The following is a 17,896-nucleotide window of genomic DNA, read 5'->3' as shown; positions in this document are numbered from 1 at the left end:
ATTTCACTTAGCATGTCACAAGATCCATCCATGTTATTGCAAATGGCGCTATTTCATCCTTCCTTATGGCTGAGTAGTATTCCCTTGTGTATATGTACATCTTCTTTATCCAGCCCTCTATTGTGGGACACTTTGGTTATCTCCATGTCTTGGCCACCATGAATAATGCTGCAATGAACATAGGGGTGCATATATCTTTACGAATACATGATTTTGATTGTTATGGATATATACCTAGGAATAGGATTGCTGGGTCATATGGTAGCTCTATTCTTAATTTTTTGAGGAATTGCCAGACTGCTTTCCATAGTGGTTGTACCAGTCTACATTCCCATCAGCACTGAATGAGGGTTCTCTTTTTTCCACAACCTCTCCAACACTTGTTATTGCTTGTCTTGTTGATAATAACCACTCTAACAGGTTTAAGGTGATATCTCATTGTAGTTTTGATTTGTATTTCCCTAATTGCCAGTGAGGTTGAACATCTTTTTTTTAGTTATTATTTCTTTATTTAACAAAGCTTCCCATGTACCTCAAGTAGAAAATTTTTCTTCATGAGAGAAAACAAATCCTTGAGGCATTCTAGGGCTAATTGTTATTCTCAGTCTCTTAATGGGCTTCAGAAACTCCGCTCTGTGGGGCAAGGTGTTTTCCAATTGGGTGGGTCAACTGTCTTCCCCCCAGGCAAAGCCACCTGTATAGCAAATATCTGCATGAGAAAAATGACCTCCACAATATGAGAGAATGACTCAGCACAGAAAATGGGGTGTCTGCCTTGTGAGTACTAACTCCAGAGCCCCCAATCATGGCTTCTGCTCACACAGCTCCAGTCCACTCTGCCCTCCCTCTGCCAGAGCACAAGGTGAGTGGCTCCCCAGGGAATTTTGTGCTTTTGGCCCTTTAAGAGGGTTCCTGACTTGTTTTTTGGAGGGAAGATGGCGACCAGCAAGAAGGGAGGGAGGGAGAGTGTGTGAGAGAGTGAGGGAGGGATAGAGGAGTGTGTGGATTGAGTGGGTGTGTGTGTGAGCTAGGGACAGTTAGATCCTGCAGGTCTTCCAACGGGCTGCCAAACAAGGCAGTCTTAGACGGCGAAACCCCACTGCCACCACGGACACTCTGGGGGCAGCCAGTGTGGGCACAGAGATCACGCCATCTTGAAAAACAAAACTGCTTGAGACTAGGATCCTAGCCTCACCACCACCTAATCTGGTCTCAGACATAAACCGGGACACCACTAGGGACAAAGACCTGCAACCACAGCTGCAGACCCAAAGACACCAAGAATCCAGACATCCCAGCAACAGATTTCTGTGAGTCACAGAGCTCATTCCCCTCCCCACAGGCTCACTGCAGTGCCATAGGAACTGCTAGACCCGCCCTCACACAGGGCTGCGGCTCCATTGCCGGAATTTGAGCCTGGGTGCACGCACAGCCACTGGGAATCTGTCACCCACAGCACGAAATCGTGAGAACAGACCCCACGCCCACACAGAGCTTCTCTGCTACCAGAATTTGAGCCTGGGCGTGCATGCGCAGACACTAGGAATCTGTTCCCCACAGCACATAATCACACAAACAGACCACATGCCCACACAGAGCAGCAGTGCCACCTGACATTGATTCTGAGCAAGTGCACAGGGAAATCTGTTCTCCGCAGCACAGGAATGGACCCCCTGCCAACACAGGGCAACAGTGCAACCCAGCCCCCCCAAGCAGACCAGGGACCCTGATTCTCCATGCAAGAGGCAGCGCTGAGCACCAGTGACTTGACTCTGTTTCTCATCGCACGCACCTGGGATCCCTGATTACCAGTGCGTGCACACTAAGAGCCAGTGACCCCAGTTCTCAGCACATGTGCACACAGGAACCCTGATGCTCAGCACGAGGCCGCACCAAGCAACAGAGACTCTGATACTCAATTCTCAGTGCAGACACAGGGGGAATATGACTCCTGGCATGCGCTAGGGGACCCTGATTTTTGGCACATGCCAGCAGGGTCTCTTTTTCAGCGTGATGCAGGCGGGGTCCCTGACTCTAGGTGCGTGTGCAAGGTCGCACTGAGCACCCGTGACTAGGATCCTGGACGAACGTGGCTCCCCCAACCCACAGCAGTCACACGTCTTGGTGGCTATTCAGTGACACTCAGTGACATTCGGTGGTGCAAAGCTCCCACTGCACATGGCCCAGGCCCCCGCAACTCGGTGTTTGAACCTTCTGGTGATAGTTAGAATGGGGAGACAACGAAACAATCCCCAGAGGAAAGAAAAGGAGGAATCACCAAGAAAGGAAATAAGTGAAACAAAAAGCATGCAACATGACAGAAAAAGAATTCAGAGTAATGATAGTACAGTTCATACACCAGATGGACAAAAAAATCAACAACCTATGCAAAAATCAGGAAGAAATCAAAAGTGATATAGCTACAATCAAAAACAACATGGAAGGTTTCAACAGTAGACTAGAAGAAGCAGAGGACCGAATTAGTGAGTTAGAAGATCAGGTACAGAAACAAGCCCAATCTGAATAGCAACTGGAGAAAAAAATTAAAAAGCAGGAGGAGAGCCTAAGGGAGCTTTGGGACAATACAAAACAAAGTAACATACATATAATAGGGCTGCCAGAAGGATAAGAAGAGCAGCAAGGATTAGAAAATCTGTTTGAAGAAATAATAACAGAAAACTTCCCTGACATGGGAAAGAAAAAAGTTACACAAGTACAGAGAGTGCCAAGCAAGATTAATCCCAAAAGACCCACACCAAGACCCGTCATAATTACAATGGCAAATGTTAACGACAAAGAGAGAATCTTAAAGGCTGTAAGAGAGAGACAGAGAGTTACCTACAAAGGATCCCCCATCAGATTATCAAATGATTTCTCAACAGAAACACATCAAGCTACAAGGGAATGGAAGGAAGTATACAAAGTGATGCAAAGCAAAGGACTGAATCCAAGAATACTCTATCCAGCAAGACTATCAATCAAAATTGAAGGGGAAATCAGGAGCTTCGCAGAAAAAAAAGGCTTACGGAATTTATCACTACCAAGCCAGCAATGCAAGAAATGCTAAAGAGAGTGCTATAAAAAGAAGAAATAGGAAGGGAGGGAGGAACACAGGCTTAAAGCACAGAAATAGCTACAAACAAGTACCTATCAATAATAACACTAAACGTAAAAGGATTAAATGCTCCGATCAAAAGAAATCGAGTGACTGAATGGATAAGAAAACATGACCCATATATTTGCTGTCTACAGGAGACCCACCTCAGAACAAGGGACCCACACAATTGAAAGTGAAGGGATGGAAAAATATCCATCAGGCAAATGGAAATGAAAAAAAAAAAAGCTGGGGTAGCAATACTTATATCTGACAAAATAGACCTCAAAGTAAAGACCATAACAAGAGACAAGAAAGGCCACTTCATAATTCTAAAGGGATCGAAACAACAAGAGGATATAACTCTGGTAATCATATATGCAACCAATGCAGGAACACCCAAATACATAAAAAAACTTCTGGAAGATATCAGCGGAGAGATTGACAGCAACACAATCATAGTAGGAGACTTTAATACCCAATTAACATCACTGGATAAGTCCTCTAGAGAAAAAATTAGCAAAGAAACATCAATCCTAAATGACTCACTAGATCAGATAGACTTAATCAACATCTTTAGAACATTCCACCCCAAAATTATAGAATATACATTCTTCTCAAGTGCACATGGGACATTTTCAAAGATAGACCACATATTGGGACACAGGCAAAATCTCTCCAAATTCAAGAGGATTGAAATAATATCAAGTATCTTCTCAGATCACATGACATAAAATTAAAAATCAACTATAGTAAAAACAATCACAAAAATTCAAACACTTGGAGGCTGAATAGCATGCTATTAAACAATGAGTGGGTTACCAAAGAGATCAAAGAAGAAATAAAAAAAAAACATCCTGGAAACAAACGACAATGAAAACACAACAATCCAAAATCTTTGGGACACAGTGAAAGCAATCCTGAGAGGGAAGTTCATAGCATTACAAGCCTACCTCAAAAAACAAGAAAAACTGGTAATAAACCATCTAACTCTGAAACTTGAAGAATTAGAAAGAGAGCAACAAGAAAAGCCCAGTGTGAGCAGAAATAAAGACATAGAGACAAAAAAAAAAAAAAAACAATACAAAAGATCAATGAAACCAAGAGCTGGCTCTTTGAAAGGAAAAACAAGATTGATGAACCTCTAGCCAGGCTCACCTAGAAGCAAAGAGAGAGGACCCAAATAAACAAAATCAGAAATGAAAGAGGTGAAATAACAACAGACTCCACAGAAATACGAAGAATCATAAAAAAATACTATGAGCAACTCTACTCCTACAAACTGGTCAACCTAGAAGAAATGGACATATTCCTAGAAAAATACGAACTTCCAAAACTCAACCAGGAGGAATAAAAAAATCTGAATAGGCTGATAACTATGGAGGAAATAGAAGCAATAATTTAAAAACTTCCAACAACAACAACAAAAAAAGCCCTGTATGAGATGGCTTTACAGGGGAGTTTTATCAAACATTCAAAGAAGAAATAAAACCCATCTTCCTCAGACTATTCCAAAAAATTCTAGAGAAAAGAGCACTTCCAAGCTCTTTCTATGAAGCCAGCATCACCCTAATCCCAAAGCCAGATAAAGACAATACAAAGAAAGAGAATCACATGCCAATAACCCTCATGAACATAGATACCAAAATACTCAACAAAATTCTAGCAAATCAAATCCAGCATTACATTAGAAAGATCATACACCATGACCAAGTGGATTTATTCCAGGGATGCAAGAATGGTACAATATCCACAAATCAATAAATGTGATAGACCACATAAACAAACTGAGAGATAAAAACCATATAATCATATCCATTGATGCAGAAAAAGCATTTGACAAAATCCAACACTCTTCCTTGATAAAAACTCTCAGCAAGGTGGGAATAGAAGGATCATACCTCAACATAATAAAAGCCATATATGACAAATCCACAGCCTATATCATACTCAATGGGCAAAAACTAAAACCATTTCTCCTAAGAACAGGAACAAGACAGGGATGCCCACTTTCACCACTTCTGTTCAACATAGTACTGGAAATACTAGCCATTGTGATCAGACAAGAAGAAGAAATAAAATGCATCCAAAATGGAAAAGAAGAAGTAAAACTGTCCTTATTCGCAGATGAAATGATATTGTACATAGAAAACCCCAAAGACTCCATCAGAAAACTTTTAGACTTAACAAATGAATTCGGCAATGTAGCAGGATACAAAATTAACACCCAGAAGTCTATGGCTTTTCTATACACCAATAATGAACTCACAGAAAGAGAAATTTAAAAAGCAATCTCATTTACCATTGCAATGAAAAAATTAAGATACCTAGGAATAAACTTAACCAAGGAGACAAAGGACCTGTACTCAGAAAATTTCAGGAAGCCAAAAAAAGAGATAGAGGAAGACATGAACAAATGGAATAATATACCATGTTCATGGATTGGTAGAATCAACATCATTAAAATGTCCATACTACCCAAAGCAATCTATAAATTCAATGCAATCCCCATTAAAATGCCAATGGCATACTTCAAAGACCTAGAACAAATTCTCCAAAAATTCATCTGGAATAAAAAAAGACCCCAAATAGCTGCAGCAATCTTGAGAAAGAAGAACAATGTTGGAGGGATCACAATTCCAGATATCAAGCTATACTACAAAGCCACTGTTCTCAAAACTGCCTGGTACTGGCACAAGAACAGAGAACCCAGAAATCAACACAAGCCAGTATGCTCAATTAATATTTGACAAAGGAGGCAAGAGCATACAATGGAGACAAGACAGTCTCTTCAATAAATGGTGTTGGGAAAACTGGACAGATACTTGCAAAAATATGAAACTAGACCACCAACTTACACATACACAAAAATAAACTCAAAATGAATAAAGGACTTAAATGTAAGATGGGAAACCATAAAAATCTTAGAAGAAGCCATAGGCAGCAAAATAGCAGACATATGTCGTAGCAATATCTTTACTGATACAGCTCCTAGGACAATGGTAACTAAAGAGAAAATAAACAAATGGTACTACATCAAAATAAAAAGCTTCTGCACAGCAAAAGAAACCATCAACAAAACAACAAGAAAGCCCACTGCATGGGAGAACATATTTGCCAATGTTATCTCCAATAAGGGTTTAATCTCCAACAAATACAGGGAACTCATACAACTTAACAAAAGGAAGATAATCAATCCAATAAAAAAATGGGCAAAGGACCTAAATCGACACTTTTCAAAAGAGGACATTCAGAAAGCCAAGAGACATATGAAAACATGCTCAAAGTCACTAATCATCTGAGAGATGCCAATCAAAACAACAATGAGGTACCATCTCACACTTGTCAGAATGGCTATCATCAACAAATCAACAAGCGACAAGTGCTGGAGAGGATGTGGAGAAAAAGGAATCCTTCTTCACTGCTGGTGGGAATGCAGACTGGTGCAGCTACTATGGAAAACAGTATGGCATTTCCTCAAAAAATTAAAAATGGAACTGCCATTTGACCCAGTAATTCCACTTCTAGGAATATATCCCAAAAGAACAGAAACACCAATCAGAAAGGATATATGCACCCCTATGTTCATAGCAGCACAATTTACAATAGCTAAGATTTGGAAACAGCCTAAATGTCCATCAGCAGATGAGTGGATTAGAAAACTGTGGTACATCTACACAATGGAATACTACGCTGCTGTAAAAAAGAAGGAATTCTTACCATTTGCAACAGCATGGCTGGAACTGGAGAGCTTTATACTAAGTGAAATAAGCCAGTCAGTGAAAGATAAATACCACATTATTTCACTCATTTATGGAATATAAAGAACATTATAAACTGTTGAACAAAAATAGATAGAGGCATAGAAGCATTGAACAGACTTTCAAACTACATGGGGAAGGTAGGAGAGGGGTGGGAGGGTAAGAGAGCAACTGAAGGACTTGTATGCATGCATATAAGCACAACCAATAGATGCAAGACACAGGGCAGGGCGGGGGGAGGGGAGTGAGGCAAGTGCCGGGGGAGGGAGGGGAGGCCAGGAGGAGGTCAAAGGGGGAAAAAAAGGAGACATATGTATTACTATTTGTAATACCTTAAACAATAAATATTTTTTTAAAAAAAGAATAACAACAACAACAAATAAAAGAGGGTTCCTGCATTTCCAGCCATTTCTCCCTCGCAGACAGCAACTCCACTGCTTTTCACAGCCAGATGTTTTTTGGGTACCCTTTTTAGTTCTGGTGTTCCCTGCTGGGAGGCCCAGCTTGGGGATTAGACCCCAGAGTTCTCAGTGGCAACCCCCCACAACTGAGATCTCTCTCTGGAACTTGAGCTGTGGTCTGTGGGAGCCCAGGCAGCCCTTTCGTGCCTCTGCTCCTCCTACCAGCTCTAGGCGGTCTCCAATTAGTGTCCTTGGTTGTCAGGGTTCTCTCCAGTGAGTCTTCAATTGATGATCTAGGAAGTTTTTCCATATTTTAGTTGTAATTCCAGTTTGGTCCTGGGAGCGTATCTGTGCAGCAGCCATTTACTCCACTGCCATCTTTTATCTCAAGGTTGAACATCTTATATAATAAAGAGGTAATATGCAAATTGACCATCACTCCAACACACAAGATGGCCACCCCCATGTGGTCAAAGATGGCCACCCCCATGTGGACACAAGATGGCTGCCACAAGATGGCCAGCAGGGGAGGGCAGTTGTGGGCAATCAGGCCAGCAGGGGAGAGTAGTTAGGGGCGACCAGGCTGGCAAGGGAGGACAGTTAGGGGTGACCAGGCTGGCAGGGGAGGGCAGTTAGAGGTGACCAGGCTGGCAGGGGAGGGCATTTAGGGGCAATCGGGCCAGCAGGGGAGCAGATAGGCATCGATCAGGCTGGCAGGGAGTGGTTAGGGACAATCAAGCAGGCAGGCAGGTGAACGGTTGGGAGCCAGCAGTCCTGAATTGTGAGAAAGGGATGTCCGACTGCCTGTTTAGGCCCAGTGGGATCGGGCCTAAATGGACAGTCGGACATCCCTCGAGGGGTCCCAGATTGGAGAGGGTGCAGGCTGGGCTGAGGGACACACACCCCCATGCACAGATTTTGTGCACTGGGCCTCTAGTCTATATATATAAAAGCCTAAGCGACCATTACGACTGGTCAACCGAATGACAGGTTGCTATGACACGCACTGATCACCAGGGGGAAGACACTCAATGCAGGAGCTGCCCTCTGGTGGTCAGTGCACTCTCACAGCCAACCTCTGGCTGCCGGCCAACCTCACACGGTCCCTTCCCCTGGCCGGCCGGCCCCGATGGGCCCTGTTCGGGACTGGGCAGGACAGCCCCAATTGGCCCCTCAGACCAGGCCAAGGGACCCCACCCATGCACAGTATCATGCACCAGGCCTCTAGTCTTTTCATAAATCTATTGGCTGTTTGTATGCCTTCTTGGGAGAGGTATATTTTCAAGTCCTCTGCCCACTTTTTTTTTTTATTATTGACTTGAGAGAGGAAGGTAGAGGGAGAGTTAGATAGAAACATCAATGATGAGAGAGAATCACTGATCGACTGCCTCCTGCACGCCCCTGCTGGGGCTCGAGTCCGCAACCTATGGATGTGCCCTTGACTGGAATCGAACCCTGAACCTTCTGGTCCCCAGGCCAACGCTCTATCCACTTAGCCAAACCAGCCAGGGTTCTGCCCACTTTTTGATTAGGTTGTTTGTTTGTTAGTTTGGTGTTGAGTTTTACGAGTTCTTTATATATTTTCGAAATTAAACCTCTGTCAGAGCTACTGTTTGCAAATATCATCTCCCATCTGGTTGGCTGCCTCTTTGTTTTGATGTCCGTTTCTTTTGCTGTGCAGAAGCTCCCATTCATTTATTTTTACCTTTACCTCCCTTGCCTTTGGGGTCAAGTTTGATACCTATATTTTCTTCTATGTAACTTATTGTTTCCGGTCTTATGTTTAGGTCTTTGATCCATTTTGAATTAATTTTTGTACATAGGGACAAGCGGTAACCCAGTTTCATTCATTTGCATGTGGCTTTCCAGTTTTCTCAGCACCATTTATTGAAGAGACTATCTTTACTCCAATGTGCATTTCTGGCTCCTTTGTCAAAAATTATCTGTCCATATATGTGTGATTTTATTGCTGGGCTCTCTATTCTGTTCCATTGATCTGTGTGTCTGTTTCTCTACCAATACCATGCTGCTTTGATTATCATAGCTCTGTAGTATAATTTGAAGTCAAGTAGTGTGATACCTCTAGCTTCATTTTTTTTTTCCCCCCTCAGGATTGCTTTGGCTATTCTGGGTCTTTTGTGATTCCATACAAATCTGATGATTTCTCGTTCTATTTCTTTAAAAAATGACACTGGGATTGTGATGGGGATTGCATTAAATCTGTATATTGCTTCAGGTAATAAGGCTATTTTAATTATGTTGATTCCTCCAATCCATGAACATGGGATATTTTTCCATTTTGTTGTGTCTTTTTCAATCTCTTTTAATAATACTTTGTAATTTTCAGTATATAGGTCTTTCACATTCTTTGTTAAGTTTATTCCTAGGTACTTTATTCTTTTGGTTGCTATTGCAAAAAGAATTGTTTTTTCCATTTCTTTTTCTGAAGTTTTGTTGTTAGTATACAGGAAGAAAATGGATTTTTGCACATTGATTTTGTATCCTGCAACTTGACTGTATATGTTTATTGTTTCTAATAGTTTTTTAGTAGAGTCTTCAGGGATTTCTATATACAGAATCATGTCATCTAAAAAAAGTGACAGTTTGACTTCTTCTTTCCCTATTTGGATGCATTTTATTTCTTTCTATTGCCTTATTGTTCTGGCTAGGACTTCCAGCACTATGTTGAATAAGAGTGGTGAGAGTGGACATTCTTGTATGGTTCCTGATCTTAGGGGAAAAGCTTTCAGTTTTTCACCATTGAGTATATTAACTGAGGGTTTATCATATACTAGAGGCCCGGTGCACAAAATTCATGTACGGGGGGGGGAGGGAGGAGGGGTCCCTTGGCCTGGTCTGTGGAGCCGATTGGGGCTGTCAGCCCAGCCTGCACCCTCTCCAATCGGGGACCCCTTGCAATCTGGGACCGCTGGCTCCTAATCGCTCACCTGCCTGCCTGCCTGATTGCCCCTAATCACCTCTGCCTGCCTGCCTGATCACCCCTAACTGCTCCCCTGCCAGCCTGATTGCCCCCAACTGCTCTCCCCTGCCAGCCTGATCACCCCTAAATGCCCTCCCCTGCTGGCCTGGTCGCCCCCAACTGCTCTCCCCTGCGGCCTGATCTCGCCCCCATCAGCCCTCCCCTGCCGGTCTAATCTCACCCCCAACTGCCCTCCTCTGCAGGCCTGATCTCGCCCCCAACTGCCCTCCCCTGGAGGCCTGGTCGCCCCCAACTGCTCTCCCCTGCCAGCATGATTACCCCTAAATCACTGCCAGCCTGATCTCACCCCCAACTGCTCTCCCCTAACTGCCTCTGCCTTGGCCCCCACCACCATGGCTTTGTCCGGAAAGAAGTTGGACCTCTGGAAGATGGCCTGTAGACCTGGTCTAATTAGCATATTACCCTTTTATTAGTATAGATAGATTATATAGGATAGGATTGCTTAAATTAGGGGGAGCCTTTTTCATCAGGAGGAGATGCTCTTGGCAGACAAAAATACGTAATCCCTGTATCTGGACTGATAGCCAAATGCACTATACTGCCAAACCAGTCATTAAAAAATTGAACCGCTTTCTTACACCTTACACCAAACAGCTGTTGCCTTTAAAACCCCTCCTCAGCCCCCATGTTACATTCTGTCTTGGCAGTTCACCCAGATTAGGTTCTGATTGGTCAGTTTCTATGCCAGTCAGCATCTCCGGGCCTATCTCTGGGCCTGATCCACAGCTGCTGGCCCTGCCTCTCTTTCCGGGCCTGATCCACAGCCTCCATGACAGCTGCAGATCAGGCCCTGCCTCTCTCTCCTGTCTTTTAGTTGTAGTTTTGGAAATTGTTGTGGACAGCAGCAGCCCAGATGTTTATCGATAAACATCAATGTGAGAAACATCCACTGGTTGCCTCCCATATGTGCCCTGACTGAGGATCAAACCCGCAACCTGGGTATGTGCCCTGACTGGGAATCAAACCTGAGACCCTTTGGTGCATGGGACACTCTAACCACTGAGCCACTTTGGCCAGGGTTTATGGTTTATTCCAGAATGCTCCTACCCTGAAAAATAGTAGTGTTTCAGAAGCCTCTGGAAATGTTGCTGTTACTGCAGCAAAGGATTCAAGAGCAATTAGTTCTAATAAGCTATATTAGAACAGATAAATAATAGGAAAATAATGGTCTAGAACAGTAGCAAATTTTAATTTACCATAAATGGAAGACATAAAACGTTTATCAAAAGAAATGGGACAAATTGTCAGAAAAGCGAAAATAAGAGGGTGGGGAAAAGTGAGTTCTCGCTGACTGCGCCACAACATCCCTGCATTCTTTCCCCATGACCCAAGTGTTTGTAGCCCAGAATAGCAACAAAACACTTCACTCAAGGTCATGGTCTGTGGGGCTGGCCTGCCTCATCAGCCATGTTAAGAATATAGTTAGCCATATCATCTTCAGTGGGCGCATGCCTCATCAGCCATGTTAAGAATATAGTTAGCCATATCATCTTCAGTGGGCACACCTGACACCACCCAAGATTCATTTGCTCCAGTCATCTGCAGGCGACAAATAGGGCAATTCTTGTGTCGATCACTCCATTTATCAATGCACATCTGACAAAAGCTGTGAGTACAAGGCAGGATGAGGTCAGCTCGGCCATCCATGCAGATACAACACTCCTCCTCATCAGTCAGCTGCTTCACCCTTCCCATCCAAAGACTAGCCTGACAAGATGTTACAGATGACGAGTTTTCATCAGGGTCTTCAGAAGTGGAGCTCCGTGCCAACACTTCTGCTGCTTGACTTGTGATGTCTTTATAAAGCTGAATAAACTGGTACAAATTCATGATCCGTGATGCTTCTGCAATGCCACGCCTTTTGTTAATCTTGGTACAGACCACCCGTCCAACCACTTTCCAAAAGGCAGAGCATCAGACCCAGGTTGTACCTCAAAGAGAAGACGTTTTTCCTGGCCAGAAGCCACTTTGGCGGTTACATCATTAAGTTCAGCTACTCTCCCAAGAAATGCTTCATAAGTTAAGGAGCCACTTTCTCGAACCAATGTGACATGTTTGCTACTTTTTCTGGTAACTTGTTAAGAACCAACTGCGTCTGATCCGAAATCTGTTGTCCCATGATGAAATGATGTCTTTTGAAATCCAGAAAGAGTGTTGTTTCACATAGTTTCCAGGTTCAAGGCATCGCGCTTCCAGGGGGCACAGGTGCCGCCCAGCCGTCACTCAGGCCCACAGGCGGCGGCGGCGGCGGCGGCCATTTAGGGTAATTATTGATGGATGAGAATTTCCTACGGCCGTTTTATCTTTTGTTTTCTGGTAGCTCTGTGCCTCCATTGGTTCTTTTCCTTTATGCTTCTGTCTGTTGTTTTTGTTTGGTGGTGTTCCATACATCTTTCTGTTTCCTCTTTGTTTAAGCTATATGCCTGTTTGGGGGATTTTTGTGTGTGGTTGCCGTTAGGTTTATAAAAAATGAAGTTGCATATATACCGTAGTTTTTTCCCTTTTGAGTGCATTTGATCTTCATCTTTCTTTGCCAGTTCAGACCTTTCCCTCTTCCCTTTGCATATTTTTGTTGTCACAAAGTATCCTGTTTATGCTGTAAGGTTTTGGTGCTCTTACTCATAGTGTTGTGACCTTATGTTCTTTATTTCAGGTAGAATAACTCCCTTGAGTATTTTCTGCAATGCCTCAGCTTCTGTATATCTGGGAACATTCTTATTTCTCCTTCAGATTTAAAAGATCATTTTGCTGGATATATTATTTGTGGCTGGTAATTTCTCTCTTTTAGATGTTTGAATATTTGGTTCCACTCTCTTCTGGCCGTAGAGTTTCTGCTGAGAAGTTGGGTGAAATTCTGATGGGTTTTCCTTTGTAGGTCACTTCCTTCTTTTCCCTGGCTGCTTTGAGAAATTTTTCTTTGTCATTAATTTTTTTTTTTTTTTTTTTTTTTTTTTTTTTTTTTAGATTGTTAAAGCGCCTTTACTCACAAAGAGATGGGTGGGGCAGTTGCCACAATCTCAGTTTACAGGTGAATTCTGAGTGTCCAGTGACAAGGAGAGATTGATAGCAAAGCTGGATCTACTTACTAAGGCTCTCAAAGAGACGTGACAACTCTGTGCTGTCCCTGACCCCGGGCTGGATTCTGTACTGGAAAATATTGGGGCCACTGATAAAGCGGAATCAGAATGATGGATTAAAGTATTAAACCAATGTTAAATTTACTGAAGTTGATAACACTACTGTGATTGCATAAATGAATATTCTTAGGAAATGAACACTAAAGTATCCATGCATGTAACTTACCCTCAAATGGTTCAGAAACAATGATACAGATGGATCCATCCCATATGATAAAATGAGTGGGTTAAAATAGTAATAATTGGTGAATCTGGTATGCAGGTGTTCTTTTGTCTTTGTCATTAATTTTTGACAGCTTTACCACCAAGTGCCTTGGAGAGGGCCTCTTTGGATTGATGTAACTGGGTGTTCTGTTTGCTCCTTGGATTTGAGGATCTGGTTCTTTCCATAGGTTTGAGAAGTTCTCATCCACTCTTTGTTTTAATAGAGTCTCCATTCCATGCTCCCTCTCTTCCTCCTCTACAATGCCTATGATTCTGATGTTACTTCTTCTGATGGAGTCAGCGAGGTCTTGTAGAGCTCTTTCATTTGCCTCTATTCTTAGGTCTCTCTCTTCTTCCTTCTGTGTCATTTCATGATTCCTATCTTTGATATCTCTAGTTCTTTCCTCTAATTGGCTGGTTCTGTTTTCCATGCTCAACAGCTCACTCTTAATCTCCTCAATTGCCTGCTTCATTTCCAGGAGTGAAATGAAGGATATATTCATTTTTAAAGTTTCAATTTCCTTGGAGAAATGTTCATTTTGGTCATTGATTTGTTTTCTGAGTGCACTGAATTGCCTGTCAGTATTTTCTCGCATCTCGTTGAGTATTTTCACAATTGCAATCTTGAAATTTCTATCATTTATATCAAATAATTCCGTGTTTTCCAGCCTACTTTCTGGGGATCTTTCATTTCTTTCTGGTCATCGTGTTATGTGGTTCTTCATGGTATTTGCTGCCCTCCTTTGTTTTCACATTTATCTCTGGGGAGGTCGTTTTCCTATGTTCCAGTAGATGACGCTGAATTGCAAGATGTTTACCTCTGTGCTCTACCAGATTTGAGCCTCTGCAGCTTCCAGAGGACAGTACCCCAGACTGCTTGTGGGTGAGATTTTTTTTGCCCTCACCATAATGGTGACCCCTGACCTCCGCAGGTCTGGCCCAAGCACCCCTCCTGGAGTTCAGTCACAGGGGGAAACAGCAATTCTCCTGAAACAGCACTTGGTTTACAGATAATATGCTCCTGAAGCCAACTCCATGGGCAACAGGAGGCAAGTTTGGGGAGTCTAAGCAGCGGCAAAGGCTCTGTGATTTCCTTTCTTTGTCTGAAACACCACCACCCGGCCCAGCAGTGGGGAGCCTCACAGCAGGACCCACTGCTCTGGAGGGTGGGCGTCTGCTGACTCAGTGTTTACTCTTGCCGCTCACGTGACTCCAACCCTACTCGCTGCATGCCCAAGATTCAGACACTGTACTCTCTCGCCACTCGCATGCAGCCACACAACTCAGTCAATGTCCTCTCTTGCTACTGGAAGCTTGCAGCTCACAGCTTACAGACTGCCCTGCTGGGCTGCCCCCTGTAGCTCTCTGTTCCTCCAGGCCGAAGGAAGTGCCTGCTACCTCCGCCGCCAGCTTTCTCCCCTCTCCTGGCCAGGCCGCTAGTTCCCAGCTATGCTGCAGGGCTGCATCTATGGCCTTGTCTGTGGCCGTGTCTGCGCTTTCCTCCCTTCTCCTCTCCCTTTTTATCCCCCAATGCGCACCTTTAGGTGCTTCCGTGTGCAGGCCTCTCAGGCATGCATCTGTGTTGAGCAGGGACTTCTTTGTTGAATTGTAGGTGGCTAACTTGTTGGAGTGCCAGGGGGAGAGGAAAAGAGGTGCTCTTACACCACCATTCCTCTGGCGTCACCTCTCTCTCTAGCCCTGCGGGGTACATATTATTACCCCAATTTGCAGGTAAAGAATAATGGCCCCGAAAGATGAAATAGCCTCTGCAAGGCCACACAGCTCCCCAGTGTGTAAGTAAGGATTTGAGTGCAAGTTTTGCAGTTTTGAGGGCAGTGCTCTTCCCCCCACACCACAGTGCTATCAAAGAGGTGCTGACTGCCTCCCAAGCATGATTCATTGCTCCAGAATCCTGAGGCAAGCTAGCATCCCACCTTGAGATACACTGGAACTAAATCTGGAAGCATCTGCTTCCTCAGCTGGTCCCGTTTCCCTGCTTACTACCACACTCTGTCTCTGGGAGAGGCAAGTTGGCTGTGCTTAAAGGGGTATAAATACATGAAGGGATTGATGAGTTTGAGAAGAGAAATTCTGACCTGATATTTCTTAAAGGCCCAAAGAATCTACTCCATGTAATACAGAAATAGTATGTGTAATATCTTTATAAATGCTTATCTTTTTAAGGCACCAAATCATCCACTATACAAAATTTCTAAAAACCATTTTCATTCAGCTTTCTTGTTTTTAAATTGGTTAGCCATCTGTTTCTAGGAGAAATTGAAAAGGCAGAATGTCAAATAAAGGCCATGAGTCAGAAGCTCTTTCAAAGTGCCCTTGAGCAAAACCTTTAACCTTTGGGGGCCTTCTGCCCATATCTGAAAGGAGAAGACTAATCATGTTGTTTATTTACTTAACAAATATTTGTTGAGAATCTCCTATGAGCCAAACCCAACCTCACTGGAAGGCTTCCAAAGTTCATCTATTATTAAAAAATGATTTGTACTTAAGAAATGCCATATCAGTATCTACCTAAATGTTACATGCACATCCTCTGACCCATTCCAGGACTATCTTACAGAAATACTTGCATATGTGTACAAAGATTACACACAGGCTGTCTACTATGGCATTATTTGTTTTTCTTTTTTTAATATATACTTTTTTATTGATTTCAGAGAGGAAGCGAGAGGGAGAGAAAGATAGAAACACAATGATGAGAAAGAATCATTGATTGGTGCCTCCTGCATGTCCCCCATGGGGAATTGAGCCCGTAACTTGGGCATGTGCCCTGACTGGGAATCGAAACATGACCTCCTGGTTCATAGGTCAATGCTCAACCATTGAGCTACATTTGCCAAGCTACAGCATTGTTTGTAATGGGAGGGAAAAACTTTATACAATCTAAATGTTAGAAATGCCATAAACCAATTAAAAAGAAGGGAAAGAGTCTCTGACATATTAAAAAGAAGGAAAAGCAAATTATATCTGTCCATATATAGAGGTATATAATCCAATTTATATGTCATCCCACTTATGTAAATAAAAAAAGATATTTGATTGGATATATATATATTTTTTTATAAAAGCATAGAAAAGGTCTGAAATTCCAAAAGATTAACAGTGGTTACTCCTAAAAAGTTAAGTGGGCTGGAGTGGCTTTCACTTTTTACTCTACATACATCATACTGTTTAAATGTTTTAAAGCAAGATTATACAACTTTTTACTTCTAAAAATAACTTAAAATATTTAAATGCCCTAGAACTTAACTAATAAAAACAGACAGAACAAACTTAGGCTTTAGACTCTGTTAATTCTTAGACTGATGTTGTTTATTTCTGAGAATGAAATTGAAGTCAGATGCTTATGGATCCTCACAACTTGAGATAACCCTGTGGACACCAGGGAGAAAAAGGTTATAGGGAGAAAATGACACACTGCAAAGATTTTTGTGAAGGGGGGGGGGGGTCACTTGTGGCCACTTGGGCTCCTTTTTTGTAACACCTCAAAGAGGGAAAAAGTGAGAAAAATACGTAAGCTGTGGGCACATCCCTGCCTGGAAGGTTCTTGCTGTGCCTGGTTCTGATGGACGGAAGTCTTTGGAAGGCATTTTCACAAGGTGCCCTGCTCTGAGTCAGCACATTACTGAGCAGACCTAGGTCCACAGAGAGGAAATGTGCAGTGACTAACCCCACCACCACTCTGGGCCTTACTGTAATCAAAAGGATGTTGGCTCGGGAGGGTGGGAGTAATGAAAACAGTCTGGAGACTTGGCCTTTCTGCAGAATGTGGGGAAGTGAATGAAGCAACAGGCTGAGCACTGACAAACATGGAGGGCAGGAACGCCGCTTCCAGCGGAAAGAGCCTCATTGTCCTGTCGCCTTGACTCTTCCTTGCTTCTCACACAGAGGGGGCCACAGCCAGCGAGTACAAAGCTCTGATGACTGAGCTCAAGATCTTGACCCACATCGGCCACCACCTGAATGTAGTCAACCTGCTGGGAGCCTGTACCAAGCAAGGAGGTAATGAGAAGGGATAGGCCTGCTCCATCTCCGGCTTCTCCAACGTACAGCTTCTTCTCCCCACCCTGTTCCTCCGCACCTCCTAGAAAATGGCCTTCCAATAGGTCCAGAGGAAACAGTTTATCCATTTATAAAAGGGGAGGGGAGGGTCCCATCCTAGAAATGCCTTCCCTGTGCAGTTAATTTAAAGGTTCTGAAGGGAAGGACATCCAAGCACTAACCTTCCCATGGGGGGTGGGGTGGGGGGGGTAGATAGAAAGGTCTTCAGGAACACTCAT

General features: G+C 43.3%; 1 protein-coding gene and 1 pseudogene across 2 annotated transcripts in view; one reads left to right on the top strand and one right to left on the bottom strand.

The window, feature by feature from the left end:
• The window catches only part of FLT1 (fms related receptor tyrosine kinase 1), a 208,018-nt gene that overhangs the window by 164,347 nt on the left and 25,775 nt on the right, over positions 1-17,896 (top strand). The window contains exon 19 of the mRNA XM_079773671.1: positions 17,505-17,618. Within this exon, the coding sequence (XP_079629797.1) occupies positions 17,505-17,618 (114 nt within the window). The remainder of the gene's footprint in view (positions 1-17,504; positions 17,619-17,896) is intronic.
• LOC307102389 (RING finger protein 141-like) lies at positions 11,534-12,376 on the bottom strand (annotated as a pseudogene). The gene has a single exon. The product of its transcript is annotated as an RING finger protein 141-like (transcript).

Source organism: Cnephaeus nilssonii (assembly GCF_951640355.1).
Source record: "Cnephaeus nilssonii genome assembly, chromosome: 6".
NCBI classification, from domain to species: Eukaryota; Metazoa; Chordata; class Mammalia; order Chiroptera; family Vespertilionidae; genus Cnephaeus; species Cnephaeus nilssonii.
Note: the sequence above shows the minus strand (reverse complement) of the source record. Positions and strands in the feature narration are given on the sequence as shown.